General features: G+C 38.9%; 1 protein-coding gene across 6 annotated transcripts in view; it reads left to right on the top strand.

Moving 5' to 3' along the window:
- The window catches only part of WAPL (WAPL cohesin release factor), a 136,116-nt gene that overhangs the window by 82,161 nt on the left and 31,876 nt on the right, over positions 1 to 22,079 (top strand). For all 6 annotated transcript variants that reach the window (XM_021536198.4, XM_021536199.3, XM_085583269.1 and 3 more), the window contains 2 exons: positions 6,555 to 7,601; positions 13,383 to 13,498. In XM_021536198.4, the coding sequence (XP_021391873.2) occupies positions 6,555 to 7,601; positions 13,383 to 13,498 (1,163 nt within the window). The remainder of the gene's footprint in view (positions 1 to 6,554; positions 7,602 to 13,382; positions 13,499 to 22,079) is intronic.

Below are 22,079 nucleotides of genomic sequence, written 5' to 3'. Positions count from 1 at the left end.
TCAGTGAATATTTTCTGCACAAGAGGGAAGGTGGCCATGTCAGCCTGCATCCATGTGAAAGGCTTCCACTTCCAGTTAAATACAAGGGCTTTTTAGAAAGTTATACACTGGCTGCCAAGTGTACCAGTCTGACACAACTTCTCAGAATGGCTCCTGGTAGAGCATCTTCCCAGTGGAAAAAAGGTGTATGAGGAGTTCCTTGTGTGGCTGAAACAGGGGCGCAAGGCTGGAAGCAATAACACCGTGGGTAAGGTTCAGCATTTCCCAGGCTGGAGCCAAGCCACTGGGGGATATTTTGCCAGCAGCATGTTCTGAAAGGCTCAGGGAATGAAAATAATGGTCTATTGGAGATGCTGAAGAATGTGTTACCAGACTGACAGATGCTTCTAGGTGATTTGAGAGCAGAAAAGGGGTCTGAGGTATCTTCTGTCTCATGTTTAAAAGAATAGCTAACTGAAATGGAGTCATAGTGTCATTAGTTAGGACTGTGTAAAAAACAAATTATTTTTTATTCCTATAAATTAGCCTAGAATTTGATATTCGGGGTGCTCGAAAAGGAAACAAGACAAGCAAATGGTTCTTAAGGGAAAACAGTGCTGTCATAGCAGTAAATTAATTCTCACCACTTTAGGGTTTTCTCCGACTTTTTTCCTGCAAAATAAGGTGCCACTTAAAACATCTGCACAGAGTCAAAACAACGTCTGTCCCACCTGCATACAGACTTCTTGGTAATTCAATTACTTAAGAATTTGTAATCATAGCTATGGGTGTGGTTCTATAATTTTAGCTATTTTAGAGATTGTCAACCATGAAGCTGGTCTTGGGAGTCAAATCTTCCTGTCTTCTGTTCATACCTACTAACAGGCACTGCTTTTCAAGATCTCATAGGCATTAATGGATACTTAATTGAAATAAATTTTGCCCATTTCATCAAGTGTGTATTTTGTTTCCGTGGGCTTTTTTTCATGAATTGTCCAGTTCTTCAGTCATAGACAGAAAATGGATCAAGGGAGTTTAGTCTCAGCCTTTTCTTCTTACCAATCAAAACACTTCATTTCCAATGCATAATGAAATTTGTTCTCTAATTTGGAAAGAACCGTCACCACTCTGCAGTTCCTGATTTTCTGATCAAACCAGAGATGACACTCTGTGTGTCTCGGTTGAGCTCTTCCTGGAAAGGAGGGATGTGATATAAGCACCTTTCTTTTAGCTGGTCAGCTGCAGGTTGCAGAGTGAAGTGATGTAGCTTTATGCTTGAGAACATTGGTCATGGCGTAATGGAGCCATAATAAATGTTTCCAAGTGCTCAGGGACATCAGGCAGAGCAGTAGCTCATAATGAGCTTAACAAACTGTTCCCTCCATCCTGTGTCAGTGATCTGTTCCTGATCTGCTGCCTGTTAATTGTATGTGCCCTCAGTAGCTGGAGGGTTCTGAAAGCCCTGCTTACAGTTCTTTATATTTCATTTTCTTGCCACCATGTCTTAGTGTCTACTGGAAGAGAAATCAAGACGAATGTAAAATTGGCATCATACCACCTGCCTGCACTCAAAATTTCATTGCCTTTAATATTTGCAGTGAGTTGTGGCTAGTACTAAAAGAAACACAGTGTGTTTGTTGATTTGTTTATTGTGAATAGTAATCATGTTTCTCTCAGTATTAAAGTGAAGGCTTGTACAGCTACTCACGCAGCACTGAAGGAGCATAAATTTTCATGCTGCAGGAGGCCATGTGCCTTTGTAGCTTGGAGGATACTTTGCTTGGCTTTAATAGGAGAGAAAACTAACCCAAAGTTCAAGTTAGTAAGGCTAACATGTAACACTGGCAACTTGTCCATGAGTACATAGGAAAAAGTAAGCATTTATTTTGCATATGTGATAATACCAAGAATAATATTGATTGTCCTTTTGTGTTCAGTTTTAACATTTGTGCTGTTCAACTGTTTTGATCAAATTTGTTGTGGTGAAGAGAGCTCTCAAAGACACAGTGCTGTTTCAGGTGCCATCTGTGCTTTTGCCTCCCTGCTGTCTGCATGGTGGAATGGCAGAGGAGGTTTTAGCTGGGTCCCTAATCCCTGGGAAGGCAGCAGCGAGGGCACGTGGAGCTGGCATATGTCGGTGTGTGATCCCCTGCCCAGCCTCAGGCTGCTGTTCAGGAGGCTGCAGGGGATGGTGGTTGAGCTGTGGGGCAGCTTTGCCCTGTGAGCCCTGCGTCTGTTCAGGGTAGAAATTTACAGCAGGAGACCTTGTTCTCACAGCCCGAGATCCTGCTCTGTGCTCCGAGTAATGTGAAAATAGCAAATGAGGTTCTGCAGCTCTACCTCTGAATAGTTAACTAAAGCATGTAACGTTTGACTGTAGGCACTTAGTGTTAGACTGTTAATAATGATTTGGTTTTTACAGAACTGAAAATGATGTTTGCAGACTTGGAGCCCCAGTCACTTAGCCTTGTAAGTTAAATGAAAGAAAAGTGAAACAGGGACTAGGCAGGAGGATGGATGGACTATGGTTGCTTGGTTTTCTTGCCCAGAGGAGTGTTTGATTTCCTAAAGGATTACTTTACTTTGTTTTGGATTCCGTTTTGGTATATGCTATACCTGATGGGTCAGGGTATAAGTTGTTAACTCTTACAGCTTTGTTATTTGGTGGAGAGAGTTTTTTATCTTTTCTCCAAACTTCAGTATTTCCCCTGTCAAACTTCTACTGTTATAGGTCCTTAAAGAAAAAATGAAGTTGAAATGTGAGAATTTTCATGTCAGAATTGTCAGATGTTGAGCTGGAGGATGTAGGTTTCTTACCACTATAAAAATTAATTTCTCTTCTTAAAAAAAAAAAAGTGGAGCTTTTTAGTTCTAGAATCCCATTCTTCATTTTATCCATGACCTTAAAAATGAAAAGGGAGGAGATAGTACCACTGGCAAGCCTGTAGTAGTCATGAGGCATTTATTGTTCAATGTATAGATTAACATTTGTTCCATCTAATGAGTACTTACGGTAAGTGTTCTTTAAAAATGAGATAACATTGTTATTTTCATAGCCATCTAGTCTAATCCATGTAAGTATAGATGCATATTTCTTACACATTTCCAGGTTTGTTACTGAAAAAGCAGTGGGCTTTTGACAACTCTCTAACATTCCTGCTGTTTGAGTGTTTGCATATATCTATATATATTATAGAAGAGTGTAAACTTTATTGCCTTATGTAAATTTACTATCTTGCATTGTCTGAAATTGAAATTTTTTCTCTAATGGTTACTTGACTAATAATCATAATCACTTAAATAACAATAATCATAATCACTTAAATACAGTTTTACAGATTTAGTAATATGCATCTGTGTGTGTGTGAAAACATCGCATTTTATGGGAAAGAGTGAAAGTTTTACTTTGGCTTTTTTTTTGATTCATCAGCAATGCTGAAGACATCTGTCTTGTTAAGTGACATAAACTAGAGCATGAAATAAAGCAACTTTTAGTGATCTAAACAGAAAATAAATCATGATTACCACAGAACATTGATTATGGTTCCTAGGTATACAGTGTTTGTACTTGGGGAGGGGAGTTATGCTGTTGCTGATTTTAAATTACTTGGGAGAGTTATTCTGATATCTGAGCCCCAGAAGAGCCTAATTGCAGTTAAAAATAGGAGGAGAAGTTCTATGCCTCTCTTGGACTTCAGGATATTTAGTAATTCATAATTAGTTCCTTTTCTCATATATTTTTTCCCTACAATCATGGTAGCTTCTGCTGTAGTAGTTGCTGCCAATAAATACTATAATTTTAAAGATCAGGGTTATTGGAATTGCAGTTCCTGTACACCTTTGGGCAATTAGGAAGTGATTAGCAGTACTTTCTGGTATTGAGGGTTCAGGCTGACAGCTATTGACCCACTGATGAGATGAGAACCGTGGCTTGACAAAGGGTCTTTAGAGAAAGTATTCCTCTAAATGTGACTGCTTAGTTTTCCAGTAAAACATCGTGATGATCCAGTTTTAAAGCCAAACTTTTTACCATTTTCCATTAGCCTTGCTTATTATTGGAGATGGAAAAACCTTCCTGGTGCAGTGACTAAGACTTTTGAAGCATTGTATGTTTTTTAAATTTTGGTGCTCCAGAATCAAGGGGGAGGTTAACTGCCACTTTTATGCTGTTTAGGAGTACCTTGGTGTGTTATATTAAATTAGGAACTGAAAGGTAAAATTGGATGCAGCACTTTTTATGGAATCTTCTCAAGACAGCTCAAGGTTCAAAGCTGCTGATGTTACACAAAGGCTACACAAGTCCTGCTGTGAACATGAAGAGTTGTTAGTGCTCTTTGCCTTGTAACGTTTCTTGGAAGTGTAATAAACCGAGCATCAATAAAGCCATTTGACCGGGCTAGAATGGATTTGTTATTTATTAGTCAGCTGAGCTGACTGGAGAAATTGATTTTGATCACATTTACATGAGGAGAGACAAGAAGTTCCCTTACATATGGAACAGCAATGGTGAGCCTGCAAAACAGTGTATTTTAGCAAGGAAGTCTAAAAATGTTTTAAATTTAATTTGCTGTTTTTCATGCCTAGAGTGTTGTGGTAGTCTTCAGCTTCACAATAATATTAAACATATGGGAGAAAGGAACATATTGTACACTGTCAAACCCCTTCCTTGATTCCAGAAAAATTAATTTTGGTTGTGCCTCTTGGATTATGGCAAGCATGAGATTGAAATGGGAATAACAATATTGCTTGTGTAACATATTGATACTGAAAAATAATAACCAAGATTCCATCTTGGAGGTGGCAGGGTTAGGGTTCCTTGTTCTTTGAGGAATTTAGTCTTGAGTTTTGCATTTCATATATTCTGTGGAAAATTTTTTTATTTCTAGCTGAGTATGTGTAACTTCTGTGACAGATCTCAGCCGGACTCCAGGAGACTTAGATGCAGTTTGTCAGATATTACTTGTCCTGGTTCCCTGAGGAATTGTAGCAGGGGTTAAACCAATTTCCTACAAAACTGGATTTGGTTGCCATTTCTTCTACATAGAATTTTCAGTACCTTAAAATTCTTCTATAAAACATATGTGCAAGGATGGCATTTAGATGATTCCATTTTAATTTGAAAACAAGTGAGCCAAAGTCCCTGGAACAATGCTGATGCTTGTTTCCCTCATCAGGAGGTTGAAACCTTCTGGTCAGTGCTGTGAAACTTTTGTGCCACTTGGGTAAATGGAAGCTGATGAAATTTAATGTGATCAGGACTAGTGCTAAAGAGATGCTTTGGCCTTCATTTTACTGGTGAGTTTAGGAAGTCTTTGCTGCTTAAAAATTTGAACCTTTGGGGGTTGCATTTTGCCAGTGGAACCCCTTTTGTCACTAATGTTTTGCACATGTCTTCTAAGCACGTCTCTTCTAGCATTTCTGTTGTTACTTGGCCCTGTCTCAGTTGCTTCTGTGTCTCCAGTTTATCCCATCATGTGCTGCTCTTCTGTGCACCAGGGTCTTCTGCATTGTCAGACTTCTTATCTTGCTTCTCCTTGCCCAGGCAGCCATTTCAGTAAGGGCAGGCACCTGGGTTCCTGTGCTTGCTGATACTGTCTCAGAAATTTCCAAGAAATTCTTATTTCCTGGAAATACCCCTCTGGGTGTCTGTGTGTGTGTGATGTCAACAGAGGATGGCAGATGCAGTCATCATGAAACTCTGGTAGCAAATCCACCAAGCTTTTGTTGGTATTCAGGGAAAACAAAGGGAATGTTTCCCTACTACTTTAGAGGACAGCAAGTGGAAGACTTAGTGTTTGCATTACTTCCTGGAGTTACTATTGTGTAGGTGCTGGTTGGCTGGAGACAAACCTTACAAAAACTGACTTCTTATAGTGGAACTTGTTCTCCTGGACAGTGTAAGATGTGAGTGTGGCTGTGGGTTGGAGAAGTGCAAGAATGACTTTTGGCAGCAGCTCTTCTTCAGAGATGGAGAAATTCAGTGCATAAACCTGCATTTCAGAAGCAATAAAATTAAAATTTCTGATGACAACTGCATTTTTATATTTCTTTTGCAAGTCCAAATATTTTCATTTAGAGCAGCAAAATTAAATGACAGTTGAAGTTGTTTGCTGTTTTATTCAGGGTACAAGAAGGAAATTATTTCCTTGTATTTGTAAGGAGCATGTGTAGTTGTTCTTTATCTCTAGTTATTCACTGTAAGTCACTGTATGTCAAACTTCATTAATTGTCTTTCCTGAAAATTTCACCACAGAGTTTCTCTTTCTCAGTGTAATTTGCCATGGTAAGTAGGTGGTTGTATGTAGGGTTTACCACTGTGTTTTACATGATGCGTATATTTTCAGAGTGACACTTCAAGGGTTTTTTTTAGTAGAAGTTACAAGAAGACTATTATAGCAAAACCTTTAAACTGGAGGGCTTATGAAGTATAAACTAGGTGGATAAACACCTATAATGTTTTTTGTCAGTGATCACAGAATACTTTTTGTTATGTTGCAAATTTCTGAAGTAACCCACACGGGCGACTATTTTTTTCTAATATTCCATTTTAATAATAAATATATGTGTTTTTGTAGATAAAATCCAGAACTTGAAAGAAGATAATGGGAACAGTCATTTCATCTATGACAATGCTGGAGACAGTAATAAAACCAATGCTGAAACCACAGACACTTCTGGATGCAACACTGAAGCCAAGGACTTGCCTGATTCTTGGGACTCCCATGTGGGAAAAACAGCAGATTCTCTATCAGAAACATCTCAGACCAAGGGGCCACTAAGAACTCACTTGTATGAATGGGAGGATGAAACTGAAGACACCAGAACTGGAGAGTATATATTAGCTTTTGACAATGAACATCTCTCAGAGGTGAAGAGCAAGGATGAGGAGTGTGATAAAGAAGATAGTGAAAATCCAAAGGAAGCCATTAGTGAAGAACTTGTGCAAACTATTCCTAGGCCAAGCAACTGTAGGACATATTGTCGATCCAACAAAGCAAAACTGCAGGGGGCAACAAATTTTGACAAGCTGATGGATGGCACTAGTCAGTCTTTATCCAAAGCAAACAATGAGTCAAATAATGACGGTCTGAATGCAGGAAAAAAAGTTTCTTTAAGTAGTGGGACCAGTTTTAGAGGGACAGTGGGACGGACTAGAGACTACACTGTTCTGCACCCATCTTGCTTGTCAGTTTGCAATGTCACCATCCAGGACACCATGGAGCGCATGGATGAATTCACCTCGGCAGCCCCCACCGACCTGGGCGAAGCTGGGCGCTTAAGGAAAAAGGCAGACATGGCCACCACAAAAACTACAACCAGGTTCCGACCAAGCAATACCAAATCCAAGAAGGATGTCAAATTAGAGTTTTTTGGGTTTGATGATCAAGACGAGGGAGGGGGAGATGAAGGCGCCTCTAGAAGTTCTGGGAGTTCCAATTACAAAATCAAGTACTTTGGGTTTGATGACTTAAGTGAAAGCGAGGACGAAGATGAAGAGTGGCAGGTAGCAGAAAGGAAGGCAAACAAAAAGCGAAGTAGAACTGTACCATCTGCTTCACTACAGTCAACCTCTGATGGCAATGAAAACTGTTCCCAGGATAGCCAGCTCAGCACTAATGCAGGTCAGTAGAACTCTTTTGGAATACACGGGTGGCATTTAATTTTAATTGACTTCAATGTTCTGTTCTTTTTGCAGTGTACCTAGGAGTTTGTCCAATACCACTGATTTGGAAACCTGATGGTTAAATTACTCACTTGAAATCTAACAGCTAAGCTTACTTCTCCTGTGGTCCTGTCTGGTGTTTCATATCTCTCTTGAAGTATGCTTTATACCTACCCCTTGGTCTCTTGCCAGAGGTAGAGGGTTTTTTTCTTTTCCAACAGAAGATTTGCACCTTTTTGGTGTGTTAAGCATAAGCATCTTTGCCTGTAAGGCAGGTATCATCCCACAGAGCCTCCAGATCAGCCCACAGTTGCAGAGCTAAGTGCGCACATTGAAGTAGCTCTTAAGAAATGGGAAATATCCTTTTCTGCTTTTGAATGTGACTGTAGGCAGTTTGCACCTTTCTCAGGCTCCATATTATCTGAGGATGCATGACTCAAGGGAGAGGCTGTGGAGGCTCATGGAGTGCCAGTCAGATAACTGGCTTTGGGAGAGGCTCTGCATATTTGTTTCTGCTCTTATTTTCAGTGTTTAGATATCTCCTTCTTCTGTACAGGTTGGGGAGTGCGCTGTGTGTGTAGTCACACATGTTTATGAGTAAAACTGTGGACATGGCAGCTGCTGAGCAAGTTCTGGTGATTAAAATCCTTTGCAAAATGAGACTTGCTTGGTGGTTGCTTGGGTCCTGTGTGTTGGTGAAGAAGAAAAGGAATACCTTTGGTGGAAGGTTGCTTTTAGCTCCTCTGTTCTGAAAAAATCCAATGCCAGAGAATCACTTGTGTTGGAATAAATACTTCAAAACACTGCCGCTATTCTACGGAACATTTTGGTCCTCCATTGTGGAGCATGAAGTGAGAGAAGTTTTATCAACTCACTGAAGTTGTTACATTTCAAGACTTTGGCCAGATGTATTTCATTGTGATAGCAAGAGAGGATTTCAGTCTAGCTTTGCAAATGTTGGAGAAGCTGGGTTTTTTTTTCCTACAAATAGCTTCTGCTAATATAATCCCGAAATAAAATTTCAGAGGAAAAATTTCTCTGTTCTAATTATAGCTGTTTCTAAAACCAGAATTTTCTGTAAGCCTTTTAATCAAACTAAATGTCACCACTAGGGTTTTTTGGTGGATTTGAAAGGAACAAATGAATACTGATGTTGTACAAGAAGATTGTTTTCAAACAAAAAAAAAAACATTATTTGTTTTCATAAAATTTACTTATGATAAGACACTTGGGTTCCAGCCTCTTTGGAAAATGGGTTTATCTTACAGGGCTGTTTAAGAAGTACTTCTAGTTCCTGTCTTTAATGACTTTTTGTTCAGCCATTTATTCCAAGGGAAAAATTTGCTTGTACAGTTAATGCAGCTAAGATGCTGACCCATCAAATAATCCTTTCAGCTGCTGTCCTCAGAAGTCTCAAAATATACACACTTTGCATGTGGCATTGCATTCACCAAGCAGGCCTTTATACTCCCAGGTCTCACAGATGTTTTCTCTGAAATATTTTCCTAATAGATTTCCATGGCACAGGGGGGTGTAAATTTATGTTTGTTAGTTCTTAATGTGCTTTTCCACTTCAGGTAAGAGCTACCTCTCAGTCCCTCTCCTGGGAGATGCTTCCCCTTTATTTTGCATCTCCTTTGCTCATTTGATTCTTGTTTTGTGCTGCTGTTGGCAGGTGAGATTTGACTTGCAGGTTTTTTTCTGAAACTTGAAAGGATGATGCTCTATAGTACAGATTATGAAAGCAGAGAGTCTGATGCTGCCCTAAAATTTGTGGCACTCCCTGCTGAAGTTTATGCTATTTTCTCTTTGCAAATTTTGAGAATCATGATTTCTCAGAACAACCACGGTAAGAGTCCTTAAAAACAGTGATGCTGAGCCTGAGAATTTCTCAAGAACTTCTGGATCTAAACCTGAAGTTGCAGTAAAATGTGACATTGCTCTGAGTTATTGTCTTTGCATACTGGAAAAATGTGCTTCTGCATCCATGAAAAATGCCAGCTTTGACTCCAAACCTGAGAAACAACTTTCAGAACATCTTGCACAGTAAAACACTGTCCAGAAATGTTGAATAGTACTGAGAGGTGCTAATGCTACCTGAGTTCTGTATGTGCTGTTCTTTCTTTGTACTAATGAATAAATGCCCAGATAAAAATCCAGTGTTCCTGTTCCAGGTTGACAGGTGAAATGCCAGACTGGCTCTCTGAATTTCAGCCCTGGAAAATCCCAAGGCTGATTTTGGTGTTCTGTGCATAAATAATGTTACGTGGCATAAGCAGTTTTTCAAGAAACTTTATGCTATCACAGTCTTACTTTGCCATAATACTGATTTGGTTACTTGCCATAATCGAGGTGTATTTTTATGAAACAGGTTTTAGAACCTTAATCATGACTTAGCCTTAACCTTACAAAATCTTTGTCAGATGTTTTAATGGAACATTTTTATAAAGACTTCCTTCCAGTCTAGTAGTTCACAGAGGGAAATTAAGTTTGGTAATACATATTTAAATGTTTTGACAAATGAGATCTAAGAAAGTGCAGAGACTACAGGAACAATATTGTTAGTACAGGAAAATTGCCAGACAGATAAATTCAGTTTTGGTTAGACTGTCTTTCATTGAAAAAAATTTTCTGTTGCTCACTTCTATGATAGTCTTTTTTGCTGAAATGGTTAAAACCACAAAAAAAACCTCAAACAAAAGCCAAGCAAATAAAACCCCCAACTTTGAAAAAAAGCTCCACCTTTTAAATTCCTAGATGCTGTGACCACACTTTTTAATGAAAATACTTAATAATAACTTTATTAGCCTTAGATTTTTGCAAAAGTGTTGAGTTCCTAGTAAAAGTTTACTTTTTATTTTGCCACTTCAATCTGAAATTCTCTCAGATTGCTCTGTAGCAGCCCAATGAAGCAAGGCCCCTTTGGCTTGTGAGCCTCCCAGCTGGCTTCTGCCAGAATGCCAGGGACTAAAAGTACTGGTGAGACTTTCCTAGGTTTAAAACACTGCTTTTGTCATTTCAGTAGCCAGAGTACAGGATGACTCCAATGAGGAGAAGCTTTTAATACTGGAAAACAGTTACTGACTCGACTATAATAATCAATGGGGAGTTGTATCCAAGAGAAATCTGTATTGCAGCTTAGTCTTTTGCTTTGTAAATCAGTTCTGATATGTAGCTTAACCTTTGTGTCATCTGCATTTTTCCTTTTCTTGATCAAGATGAGATTCCCATAATCTTTTTAGGTAATGTAGTTTTTGTGTATCAGCATCTAGCACTCAGCTCAGTGCTGGTGAGCCAACTTGCCCTGGGATTTTTTTGGTTTTTTTAAATTTCTTTGCATCTTCTCAAAAACGGAGTCACCTTCATTGGGTAAATATTTTAAGCTAGTTAAAACTACATCAAAGTACTCAAAGGCAGAGTCCTGTTTGGGCTTCAAAACCTTTTGCAGAATTGCCCTGAGACACTAAAACAAAACTCCGTTGTTGTTCCCCAGGAAATTTACTGTGGTTGTTGCCTTAGTTGGTCTTTGAACATCTTTCCAGTTCTAGCCAAGACAGGCAAATTATCTTGAAGATTATAAATGCCTTAAAAATGGGTAGACTGAGAAAAAAAAAGGACTTGCATGCTTCCATACTGAGAAAAAAGGTAATAGGACCAATTGGTCTGTGAGGGGGCAAAAAACCCCTCCAAAAAGCCATACAGGAGAGAGCCAGTTGGAACTCCAGCTGGTAGGGTCACTGCTTACCAAACTACTCGAGTTTTCCTCAGTTAATGTTAACAAAAGACTTGTCACCCAGACCCTATTTTGTTTAGATTTAGAAGTCTGCTAAGATAATGTATGAAGTGTGCTTTTAGAAGGTCTCCAAAGGCACTGCTCAGATAGAAGCATTCCAGGTAATCTTACAAAGCTAGTAAGTGTTTGATGTGCTAAGAAGATGAGAAGATGCAGAATTATCCTATTGTAAGTAGAAGTTGACTTTCTTTTATCAAGAAGTTTTTTTGAATTTAAAATGAACTAATTTAAATGGGGTAGTTCAGAATCACATAGGAGTAGAATTCAAAGGAAATTTAAGTTAAAATTGTGTTGATCCCAGAGCATTGTTAATCATTATTGAAGCAATGACAAGTCCAAGTCATAGCACAGGTCAAAAGTTACTGCTTTCATTCGGTGGATGAAATATTTTGTATTTCTAGAATTACTTGCATATTTGTACTGGCTGTAGTCAAGTACATTACTTTTTAACTTTTAGTCTGCAATTGGAGGGTCTAGTTCTCTTGGTTTGATTTTCTTTGAGAACTGTGTTCAGGGCTTGTATGTAGTTATTTCTGGATTTATAAGGATATATATCAAAGCAATTTGATTTTATTCCTTAAATTGGCTTCATCAAGAACTAAGTTGTCTTTTACATAGATTTGGAAGTAGTTTTGTGTTTTAGTTAATGGAAATTGGTCTGTAGAGTTTTTCCTCGGTTACACTAATTTTATGAAACATCTGTTAAAGTCACTTGTTTTCAGAGGCGATGTTGACACTGTGTTTGTAAGGTCTTGTGCTCACCTGACACAACCACACTGAAAACCAGTGGGATAGAATGTGAGAGGCTGGATCCAGAAGGTGCCTTGCAGCAGGCATCCTGCCAGTCCTGGTGCTGCCAAGCCCAGGCAATTTGGGAAACTTTGGAGCTTGGGGAAATTTTCTGCAATTTGGGAAACTTTGGATCTTTATTTTAAGAGTAGTTCTATTCCCCAGGCAGGTTTTGTATCCTTGTGAATGCCATTAGAAATTTGGTTGCCTGCTTTGCCTTTGCCTTCCTAACCAGCTTGACTGGTCCTAGGTACTTGGGATTAGAGTAACCCGTCCTCCCTGCTTGTGTTCTTGCAGTGGACTTTTCAAACAGCAGCAGCTTTTCAGGAATAGATTGGTTTTCTGAACAGTTTGTCAGATGAAACAGTGTGTCTCTGTGCCTGTCTTTATTTCCATCTTGAAATTGATGATAATTTCTGGTTTGTGCCAAGTAAACCCTTTCCCTTGTCTGCAAGGGATAGTGCTTCAAATAAAGCAACACAAGTTTTTTAAAAAAAAACTAAGGTCAAAAATTGAATTTGATGAGTCAATTGCAGATTGACAGTCCGGGACAAGATACTGGAATCGGTGGTAATGCAAGTATCAAATCCATTGAAAGACCATGTCAGCAGTTCTTCTAGCTGACTCTTTTCTGAGCTGAACACTGTATTTTTTTCCTGTTTACAGCAGAATAAGCAAATATAAACAGGCTGCCTTCATGAGAAGTGAAGCAAGATCTATTCTGCTGTTCTGTAATTGTAGTGTATTCTTCTAACTCTCTTAATCTCACACTTTTGGAGAACCCAGTCTCCTGCTTTATTCATCTGCTGCTCAGGGTTGTAGCAGTAAGCCAGCCATTAGTAAGCTCATGTAAAAGGTGTCCTGGGATTTACAGGAGTGTGGGATGGGAAGCAGTAGCCTGCAGCTTACCCAGTGGGCAAGAGGTGCTGTAATATTTTTGATTGTGCACCTTGTCATGCTTCTCTGTGTTACTGCAATCCAGTCAGCAAGCCTGAGCTGCATCCAGGACTGTACTTGGCATTAAGGCTGATTTTTCTGATGAATATTGATTGTTCATGGTGTAATGTCAGACGCTATACATGTGGAGTTGTCAGAAATGCTCTACCGGTTGAACAGCTTTTAAAATGGTTGTTTCATGTCTATATTTACCTTTAACAGATCTGGAGTTTTCAGAGGATGCATCTGGTGTCCTTGAAGGCAATAAGAAATCTACAAATAAACAAGGTGATAAATCCAAGGAAAACACCAGGAAGATTTTTAGTGGGCCAAAGCGGGTGAGTAATAATGCTGAGACCAATACAAAGTTCTTATTTTACTGAACTCCTCAGTAGTGATGTTTCTTCTTAGATGTGCAACCGGGCTTTTTGAGATCATATATTGGCCTTTAATATAATTTCTGCAAATATTATTCAGGTGCAGTACTTTTGTTTTTATTACTGGAAATTTTGCATTTTAGGTTCACATTACTGCTATGGAGAACCAGACTTGTAATGTAGATACATTCCCTGGAGATGATTTTTAAAGCAAAGCATCAGTAAATTCTGTGTATTTTACTTTGTGGTTTGTTGGTATATGGAGAGGGAATTCTTTTGGCCTCTTTTGTTTTCTCTCCCAAGAAATATATATTATAGGATAGAACTTTTCTTAAAACTTCAAATTGAGCATTGATATAGTCTTTATAAGGATAAGTGCATTTGGTATAGTGAGATTTTCTTTTAGTTGGAAAATAAAGTAGCCTCCAGTCCCACGTCAGTCTTGCTCTTGCCCAACTATGTAATATTCAGTATGAATTTGCCCTTTCATAGTATGAAAAGAGCTTATTCATTTTCTTGATCTTACAGAAATGTGGTTTATCTGTCATTACAGGTACTCAGTGTTTTGAGGTTTTTAAAAATATGCATACAACAAAAATCGAGTGTAGCCACCAGGTAAAAGTTTGCAATACGGGGATCCATGTAATCATGAAATGAAGCTTTTATGACTCTAATGTCCAGGCCAGCCATTTCCAATGCTTAAGGACTTCTCATGAGCTTTTTGCATAACTTGTTCGTGTTACCTGGTGAGAACAGTCCCTGTCTCACCATCATTTAACGCACAACTGCTCTAGTAGGAGAACAAGGGAAATGATCATGTATTTCTGCTTTCCCTTGGAGTTCCGTAGGATTTGCAAGACCTGGCAGTTGCATGGTATTGTGGAAATTGTTTTTATATGTGTTCAGAATGTGCTCATGAGTCCAAAAGTTCAAAGAAGTTTTTTAAACTTGTTTTTCCTCAGAAATTCTAATAATTCCTCATGAAGGTAACTAATTACTTGTGTTATGTGATAGTTTCACTTGAAGAAATTTTACAAGGTGCCTTTTTTTTTGGTCTACCAGAAGATTTATTGTCTTCCTAGTTGTGTTGTTACATATAATTTTTTTCATTCAAAAAAAGGATTTGTGGGTGGAGAAAGGATGACAAATTTGGTTTAGCTCTCAAAATGTTCTGGGGAGTATTTTCATGTGGGAGGATTTGTGACCAGTAGGTCCTGTCAGTTGTGATGCCCTTTGAAAAAGAAGTGTCACTTGTTGCTTTGACTTTGGACAGAATGAGGAGCTCCTCCCTCCACAGTTTGAAGTCAGATAAGTCAGAAGGGTGTTTTCACAACTGAAATAGTATTCCTTGAAGATGGAAATTCCTCAGTTTCTCCTGATTAAATAATCATTTTTTAAAACGCAGCTTCTTATCAGTGAACATTACAGTACACTGAGAAACCCAAGTACAAGAAGTGCAAATGTGACTGTAACTTTTTTGGTTATATATTTTAGCAGCATAAAACAACTTGTGGGTCTTCTGCTAAATTCAGAAATTGTTTAAAATTTAAATGGTATAAATATTCTGTAGTTGCATTTCACGTGTTTCTTGTTTTATTTGTATTCTTTAAATCCCTGAGATTTTATGTAAAAATGGTTCTAATTATTTTTTTATGTATATATCATGAAATTATGGGGTAAGGAAAAAGCCTTACAGCAATATCATACTATAAGGGAGAATGATTTCAAGTCTAAAAAATTCTCATTTGGGGATAAATTTTCAGGTGGGAAAGTTGACAACTAAACAGCTTTTTTGACCCTGTAGTGATATAATGGACCTAGATGTTGCTGTAATTGAAATTCAGATTTTAAACTTCAGTGTTCTCTAATTGTATGGCTGTTACATGGAGTTACTAAAAAAGCTTGTAAAGCTTGTTCTGATGGTAATTAGAGCTGCTCTAATTATCTTCCTAAAATATAGATATAGACTCTTTATCTTACTTGTATCTTAAGGGAATTCTCATTCTGGGAATGAAAAAAAGAGAGAACTAAAAGTATTAACCTGATGATAATAACTAATGATCTTTGAAAAAAAGAAAATCTCTGGAACTACTTCACTGTCTCAGCACCACTTATTTTTTCTTGAAGGAGCTAGCAGATACAGTACTAAATATTTTCTGTTACGTGATTTTCAGAGCTGTGGCACTGCATCAGACTGAGCTGCCAAGAAAAAAGCTGTGTTACTTAGGAAGCAGCAGGTGCTATCGTTAAATTTCAGCAGATCCAGAAAACTCAAGTATTCCAGTCTCTATTCAGCAGATCTGTCACCCATGGTTGTACTTTTGAAAACTTGAACATTGTCTCCTGATGCTAAACTCCAGTTCTTGAAACTTTGAGTGTCTGTACAATAAAATATTACTGACGTTGTTGACTTGGTGAATAACAATCTTTCTAAACACTGCTTTTACTGTGAGGACTGAAATGATTGCATGGTTGCAGTAGCCAAGGACATTGATAGGTGAGTAAAGTTTCAACCAAAGCTATGCTTTTAAGTGAATTCAACCTCTTTGTCCTGAGCCTGAATTATAGGAGGAGTGTTACATTCCATAGCAACATAATTAAGCACTTACAGTACATAAATATTGGCATTACTTGAGTTGCAAATTATGGGTGTGAAGCATACATGAGTAATAACATCTGCAGAAGTTTGTTTGCAACTGTTTACAATTTTAATTCAACTGGTTGGGTAACTCATGCTCTAGCATGTCGGTTTGGGAGCTCTGGATACACCCACCTGTTGGCCCCTTTGAGCTTAGTTCCCCTTCTACAGATGAAACTAATTCTTCATTAGCAGGCAAACCCAGTAGAGTAGACAATAAATTTCTTATTGCTATGGTCTAAATCTACTGAGACTAAAGACTTGAAAATAGGCAGCATAAAAATTATTTCCTCAGATTTCTTGCTCCTGCTGCTTTCACTACAGATTTTGGCTAGAGTCAGCAAATGAAGAGAAACAGTTTTTGTAGGAAAACTCTGGAGCAGTTTCCTGTGGTCTTATACAAAATGTTTGTCTCTAAATAGGAATCTGAAAAAAGCCTAAACTTAAAAGTGTAAGATAAGGAGGGCTAGTCTATCTTCAAATTAACCTTTTGATCTATCAGCCCTAAAAATTAACGATTATACTTAGTGTTTTGTGTCAGTTCAGTGTTTGTATTGTCCAGCATGTCACTAGGGACCACCGAGTCCTCTGAACAGCACATTTTCTGAGATGGCCCCTCTGCTCTTAAAATATGAGTGATCTGCAGCTCAGTGTTGATCCTAGTTCTGCCTGTGGCCATAGGAAGCCAACCTAGACATGGTGAATACCTATTACCTTTGAATGTTTCAAGGTAAGAATTTAGATAGAGTTGCAAATCATAGTTAAAAGGTATTGGGAGCCTTTCAGCTTGAGGGGCCTGGGAGGGAGGCAGAAGGTGTAATCTTTCTGTTACTGGTCTTCAGGGCTGCTGAGGCATGTGGGAAGACTTGAGGAGCTGCATGAAGGAGACAGGAGGTATAGCAGAAAAAAAGCACTGACTCTCAAGTTGGCACAAGTGGAGCAGACTCAGTCTTATGTTTTCTCAAAGTAGCATGAAATTTCAATTAGATGAGTGCTTTATCAGGATTTTTTTTTTTCCTATGCCTTAGAGTAGGTCAATTTTAGAAACAAGTTCTTTGGAATTAGTTTCTTAGATGTTGATATCTTTTGCACTGGGTGTATTTCATAAAACTGCTGTGCTACTATAGAACGCAATTTTAGCACCTATGAAACACTGAAATTTTCTTGAGACTTTGAAATATGTTTTTTATGATTGGTAAGATGAGGAAGAAAGGGTTCAGTGCGTGGTCAGTCTACACTGGGGATTCATGGACTACTAATCAAGCTAAAAACTAACGTGAAGGCTAATTCATTGCTTAATGACTTCTGACTCCAGTTAAAGTGGGCATATTTCAATTAAATATTCACTTTTGTAGTGAAAATCTACTGGTTTTAAATGACTTGAAGCTAACTTAAATTTTTTTCTTATTGTTTTACATTGCTGTGCCTGGAGAAATGTCTTTAAATTCACTTGTTGAAATCTTAGCCCTAGAAAACCAGTCTGGCTTGCAATTTGTACACATTCCCACATGTACCCAGTGAGTGGGGATACATCAGTGGGCTTTTTCTTTTCCTCTTGTGCACACATTAGCTTGTACTGGAAAAGGTATGGAAAAACCTCTTTACCACTAACTTGATGTTCATGGTGTTTCCTTTGGCCCATTCAAATACTGGACCACAGTTTTCTGTGTGTGCTGGTTTTGGCTGGAATACAGTTAATTTTTTTCAGAGCAGCTCTTACAGGGCAGTTTTGGGTTTGTGCTGAGAACACTATTGGTAGTGCTAGGATGTTTTTGTTATTGCTGAGCAGCACTTAGAGCCAAGGCCTGTTCTACTCCTCATCCCACCCCACTAGCCAGGAGGCTGGGGGTGTGCAAGGAGGTTTAGAGGTGACAGCTGGTCAAATGACCTAAGGGATATTCCATACCATATGACATATGCTCAGGAATATAAATTCTGGAGAAGGAAGGGGGGACACACCTTTGGAGTGATAGCCTTTGTTTTCCCAAGTAGCTGTTATGCTAGATGGAGTCTTGCTTTCCTGAGAATGGCTGAAAAACGGCACGTCCATGCGAAGTGGTGGATGAATTCCTTCTTTTGTTTTGCCTGCATTCATGACTTTTGTTTTCCTTATGTAGCTGTCTTTATTTCTTAGTGTTTTCTCACTTCTACCTTTTGGATTCTCCCCCATCCCACTGGGTGTAAGGAGCTGGGTGGGGCTTAGTTGCCAACTGGGATAAAATAACGGCAGTCCTTTTTGGCAGCTGACACGAGGCTTAATGGGTTTGAGATAGTGACAGATTTGATCGGGATGTGCTAGATCAAGCTGATAGCTGTTAGTGCATTTTAGCTGTTAATTGACAGGTGTCTGCCTGCCATGGGGCCCCCTTGCCTTGCTGTGTGGTATGGCATTTGGCTTTCACTGCTTGCTGTGCCTGGGAATATTTTGGTAACAGCACTTTAAGTACTGTTAAAGTTCAGTACACTGAAGTGGCATTGCTTGAAAGTTCCTCCACTAGTGTGGAATGCATTTGCCAGGAAAAGCTGAGATCCTCCTGGATTAACCAAAAAAACCCAGTCCTAAACCCAACAAAGCCCCATGTACTGTAAGGACTGAAAGAGGCAGAAAATACTTGCAGAAGCACGTGGTTATGCTGCTTTTGTTCTCCCTTTGCTCGACCAGCTCCCTTGTTTTTCCTTGTGCCTTCAGTTTCCCAAAGTTGTGTATTACTATAAAAATAGCACACTGAAAAGGAAACATTTAGCATAAATCTTTATCCAGTTCACTGGTAAACTAAACTATTCTATCTACTCAGTTGAGGGGACCCAAGAAGAGAGATTAAGTCATCTTAACCTGGTTAAGTCAACATTGCAGCTGAGAAATGCTCACTAAACGCGGCAGCCTTAGCAGGATTACGTGCAGCACTTTGATCAAGTGGCGTTAGTAGGGTTAGTCATGACAGTAGTGTCGAATAGGAGAATGAAAGCATTGCTGAATTCAGACATGGCTTAGCCAACAGACTGCTGCTGAACTTTGTATCCAAGGCAGGCTTTATGCCATGAGGAGGTCAGTTTCATCATGGAAAATAACATACTCCTGTTATAAGGTTGGGACTGTCAGAAACTGTCAATACCTGAAAAATAACCTTACATGTGAGCCTTTGTTTCTAATAGCATTTATTGTAATACATGTTTTAAGGATATGAGATCTATGGTTTGATGGGAGCTTTCTCCACTGGTGTTTCATGCTGACTGGATGGAGCTATAAATACCAGTTAGAAACAAATGCCGTGTCTAAGTAAACTAGAAGTTCAGAATGAAAAGCTTATCCCTCGTCTTTGGAAGTATTTTGAAATTGGAGAAGTCCGAACCTGTGCCCGCTCTGGGCTGGCTGAGTAATCTTAGGGCTAATGTGTCAGTGACGTGTGCGTGGGAGGGGACAGAAACTAGGCTGCACTGTGGTCTGTAGTTTTCCACTTAGCTCGAGTTATACTGTACAGTAGATGTTTATCAAGGCATCCTGCGAGTAACGTTTCATTTTGCTGGCCTGCAAAGGAATTAGCGTTTCCCCAGATCAGATTTTTAAAGCTTTTTCTTTGTTCTTTCATTTTTCAGTTTTAGAGTATGTGAACGTTAGTCTATCTTAAGTGCACAAAACAATGTGATTTTGCTTAATTATTTTTCCATAGCTTATTTCAAATAAATAGTTCTGAAAAAGTAGCAGAGGAGTCATAATTCAAAAGTTTTGCTATCAGTCATAGCCCTTTCTAAACACATAATGGTAGGATCAGAGTAGATTGTCCAGGCCTCATTTTAAAAAGAACTGTTTGTCTTCATCTTGCATAACCTTTAGTTAGTGTGTCCTACCCTAAGGATGAACAGTTGTAATAAAGCCTTTTTTTCAACAATAATGAACTGCTGATAACTATGCACATTGAACTGCTCTTTGCATCCTAATTTAGAAAGTCAGAATAGCTTGTTTTTAGGAGGAAAGATTATTAGCTGGCATAAGCTGTTTTGACTCCATTGAGGAGTCGAGCTGAATTTGGGCAATTGAAATATTCCGTGACCTCTGAGTTCAGTGCTAAGCCCAGTCTGTCTGTCAGCAGGCTGGCAGACAGTGCTGGGCAGAGCTGACAACCTGTGACTGCCTGTTGCTGCTTCTGCAGTGCATTCCTTTCATTTGCTGGTTGGTGCTTTTGGCAGAGTGGCTCCCCAGTCCTGAACTGAAGTGGTTTTTATGGGGATTTTTTGTCTAAATATGTTTTGTTGGAGTGATAAACAAGAGATGAGCTGTTCTAAGTGCCAGCCAGTTATAATCAGCTTGTCTAGTGTAAGCAATTTTGATATATTGCTGGAATAAAAAAAAAAATAGTATAAAAGGTGAGAATAAATCTGTTCAATAGCTGATTTGTTAGAAACCAAAGCCTCATATTGGCAATATGATTTCACTTAACATTTGCAAAACCAGATTCTTCTATAAGCATGTTTATTTAATAATGCTTATTTAATGCTTACCATTTAGGGACTTTTTTAAAATTATTATTATTATTACTGTAAATAGACCAAAACCAATTCTTAATGTGTAAGCTAGTAAGCAGGATACTAGTCAGGACTGGCAGGTTTTTAGATTAGTCACCTAAATTGGAGAGTGAGGTAGTTGCTGTAATTTTACAAATTGAGTTGGGATTTAGCACCTCAGAGCCATCCTGGACTGAAAACAAATGTCAGGATTTGGTCTTCTCACTTCAAGATAATAATTTAATGCTGATAAAAATTATTTTCTTCTCACTCCTTCATATTAAACCACAGTGAAGAGGGTGTTCTGGTAGATGCTAAGCTGGGATCCTTCCAGCTGGTAAAAGTGCTTCCTCAGGTATCCTCCATAGGCAGCTGTTGGGTAGAACTGTGGGAGCAGCATCCTTGGAAATGCCTGTTTTCTAGGTGGTGTCAACAGAAATATTAGCAGCTTTGTCTGAGATGGGTAGCGATGCAAAGTGAACGTAACATGCTAAGTCCTCATAGAGGTGAGAGGAACAAATGCAAAGCATGGAAATGCTTCTCCCCCTGTGCATACTTAGGCTTTTCAGGAAGTAGAAAAATCAAGTTGAATGGAAAATGTTTCACAATGGAAACGTGGCATTTTAATTCTAGTTCCTACTGGCATGAGCTCTAAGGCAAGAAGAAAGATTGATTGAAGTGTTTTTCAAACGAGATTCTCTCTTGCACCCTCATATTACCTGCAAAATAACACACACGTATCAGTTTTGTAGTCCTAGTAATTAACTTAATGTTTTAGTAAATTGGCAGCGCAGGATAGCTGTGTAGGATAAATGTTACATTGCACAAGGTCTCAGTCCTGTAGAAAGTTCTAAAACGGGAAAAGCGCTCAAAGAGATTAAAATACACCAGTTTCATTTGCTAGTGGGAGCTTGATTTATATGCAGATGAATATGCAAAATTGTCTTCACAGATCCTGTGTCCTGTATGAGCATGGCTGGTTCACTCAGCTCTGTCAGACTTGATGTGCATTCGATAATTGCAAGATGAGACATGAGCACGTCTGAGAGGGAATCAGTGTTGAGGGCCCAGTGTCCCTGTTAGATCCATTTTGAAGCTTTTACTTTGAATTAGCTTTATTTTGACCTGATGTAGGCAGTGCCTGGTAACCGGTGGCATGAGGTAGGTGCTCTCTGGAGGTGCAGCTGAAGTTCAGTTGCACTGGGAAGCAGTCAGGTCAGCATCCTGAGGCTCAGTGGTGCAAAGCCAAGAGCTGTAACTGAGGACATCTGGGAGATTTATTTGAGCAGTGTTTTTTACTGATCCAAATGGAAACGTTTCTGTGGGTGTACACACACCTCAGCTGTATGACCTCTGGAATGTCATTGCAGTTACAATTTTGTAAGGCTTTCATGTTAGTAGATT

The sequence above is a fragment of the Lonchura striata genome, chromosome 6 (genome assembly GCF_050655825.1).
Source record: "Lonchura striata isolate lonStrDom1 chromosome 6, ASM5065582v1, whole genome shotgun sequence".
In the NCBI taxonomy this organism is placed as follows: Eukaryota; Metazoa; Chordata; class Aves; order Passeriformes; family Estrildidae; genus Lonchura; species Lonchura striata.
The sequence above is the reverse complement of the archived record's forward strand: the minus strand, read 5'-3'. Positions and strand labels throughout refer to the sequence as shown.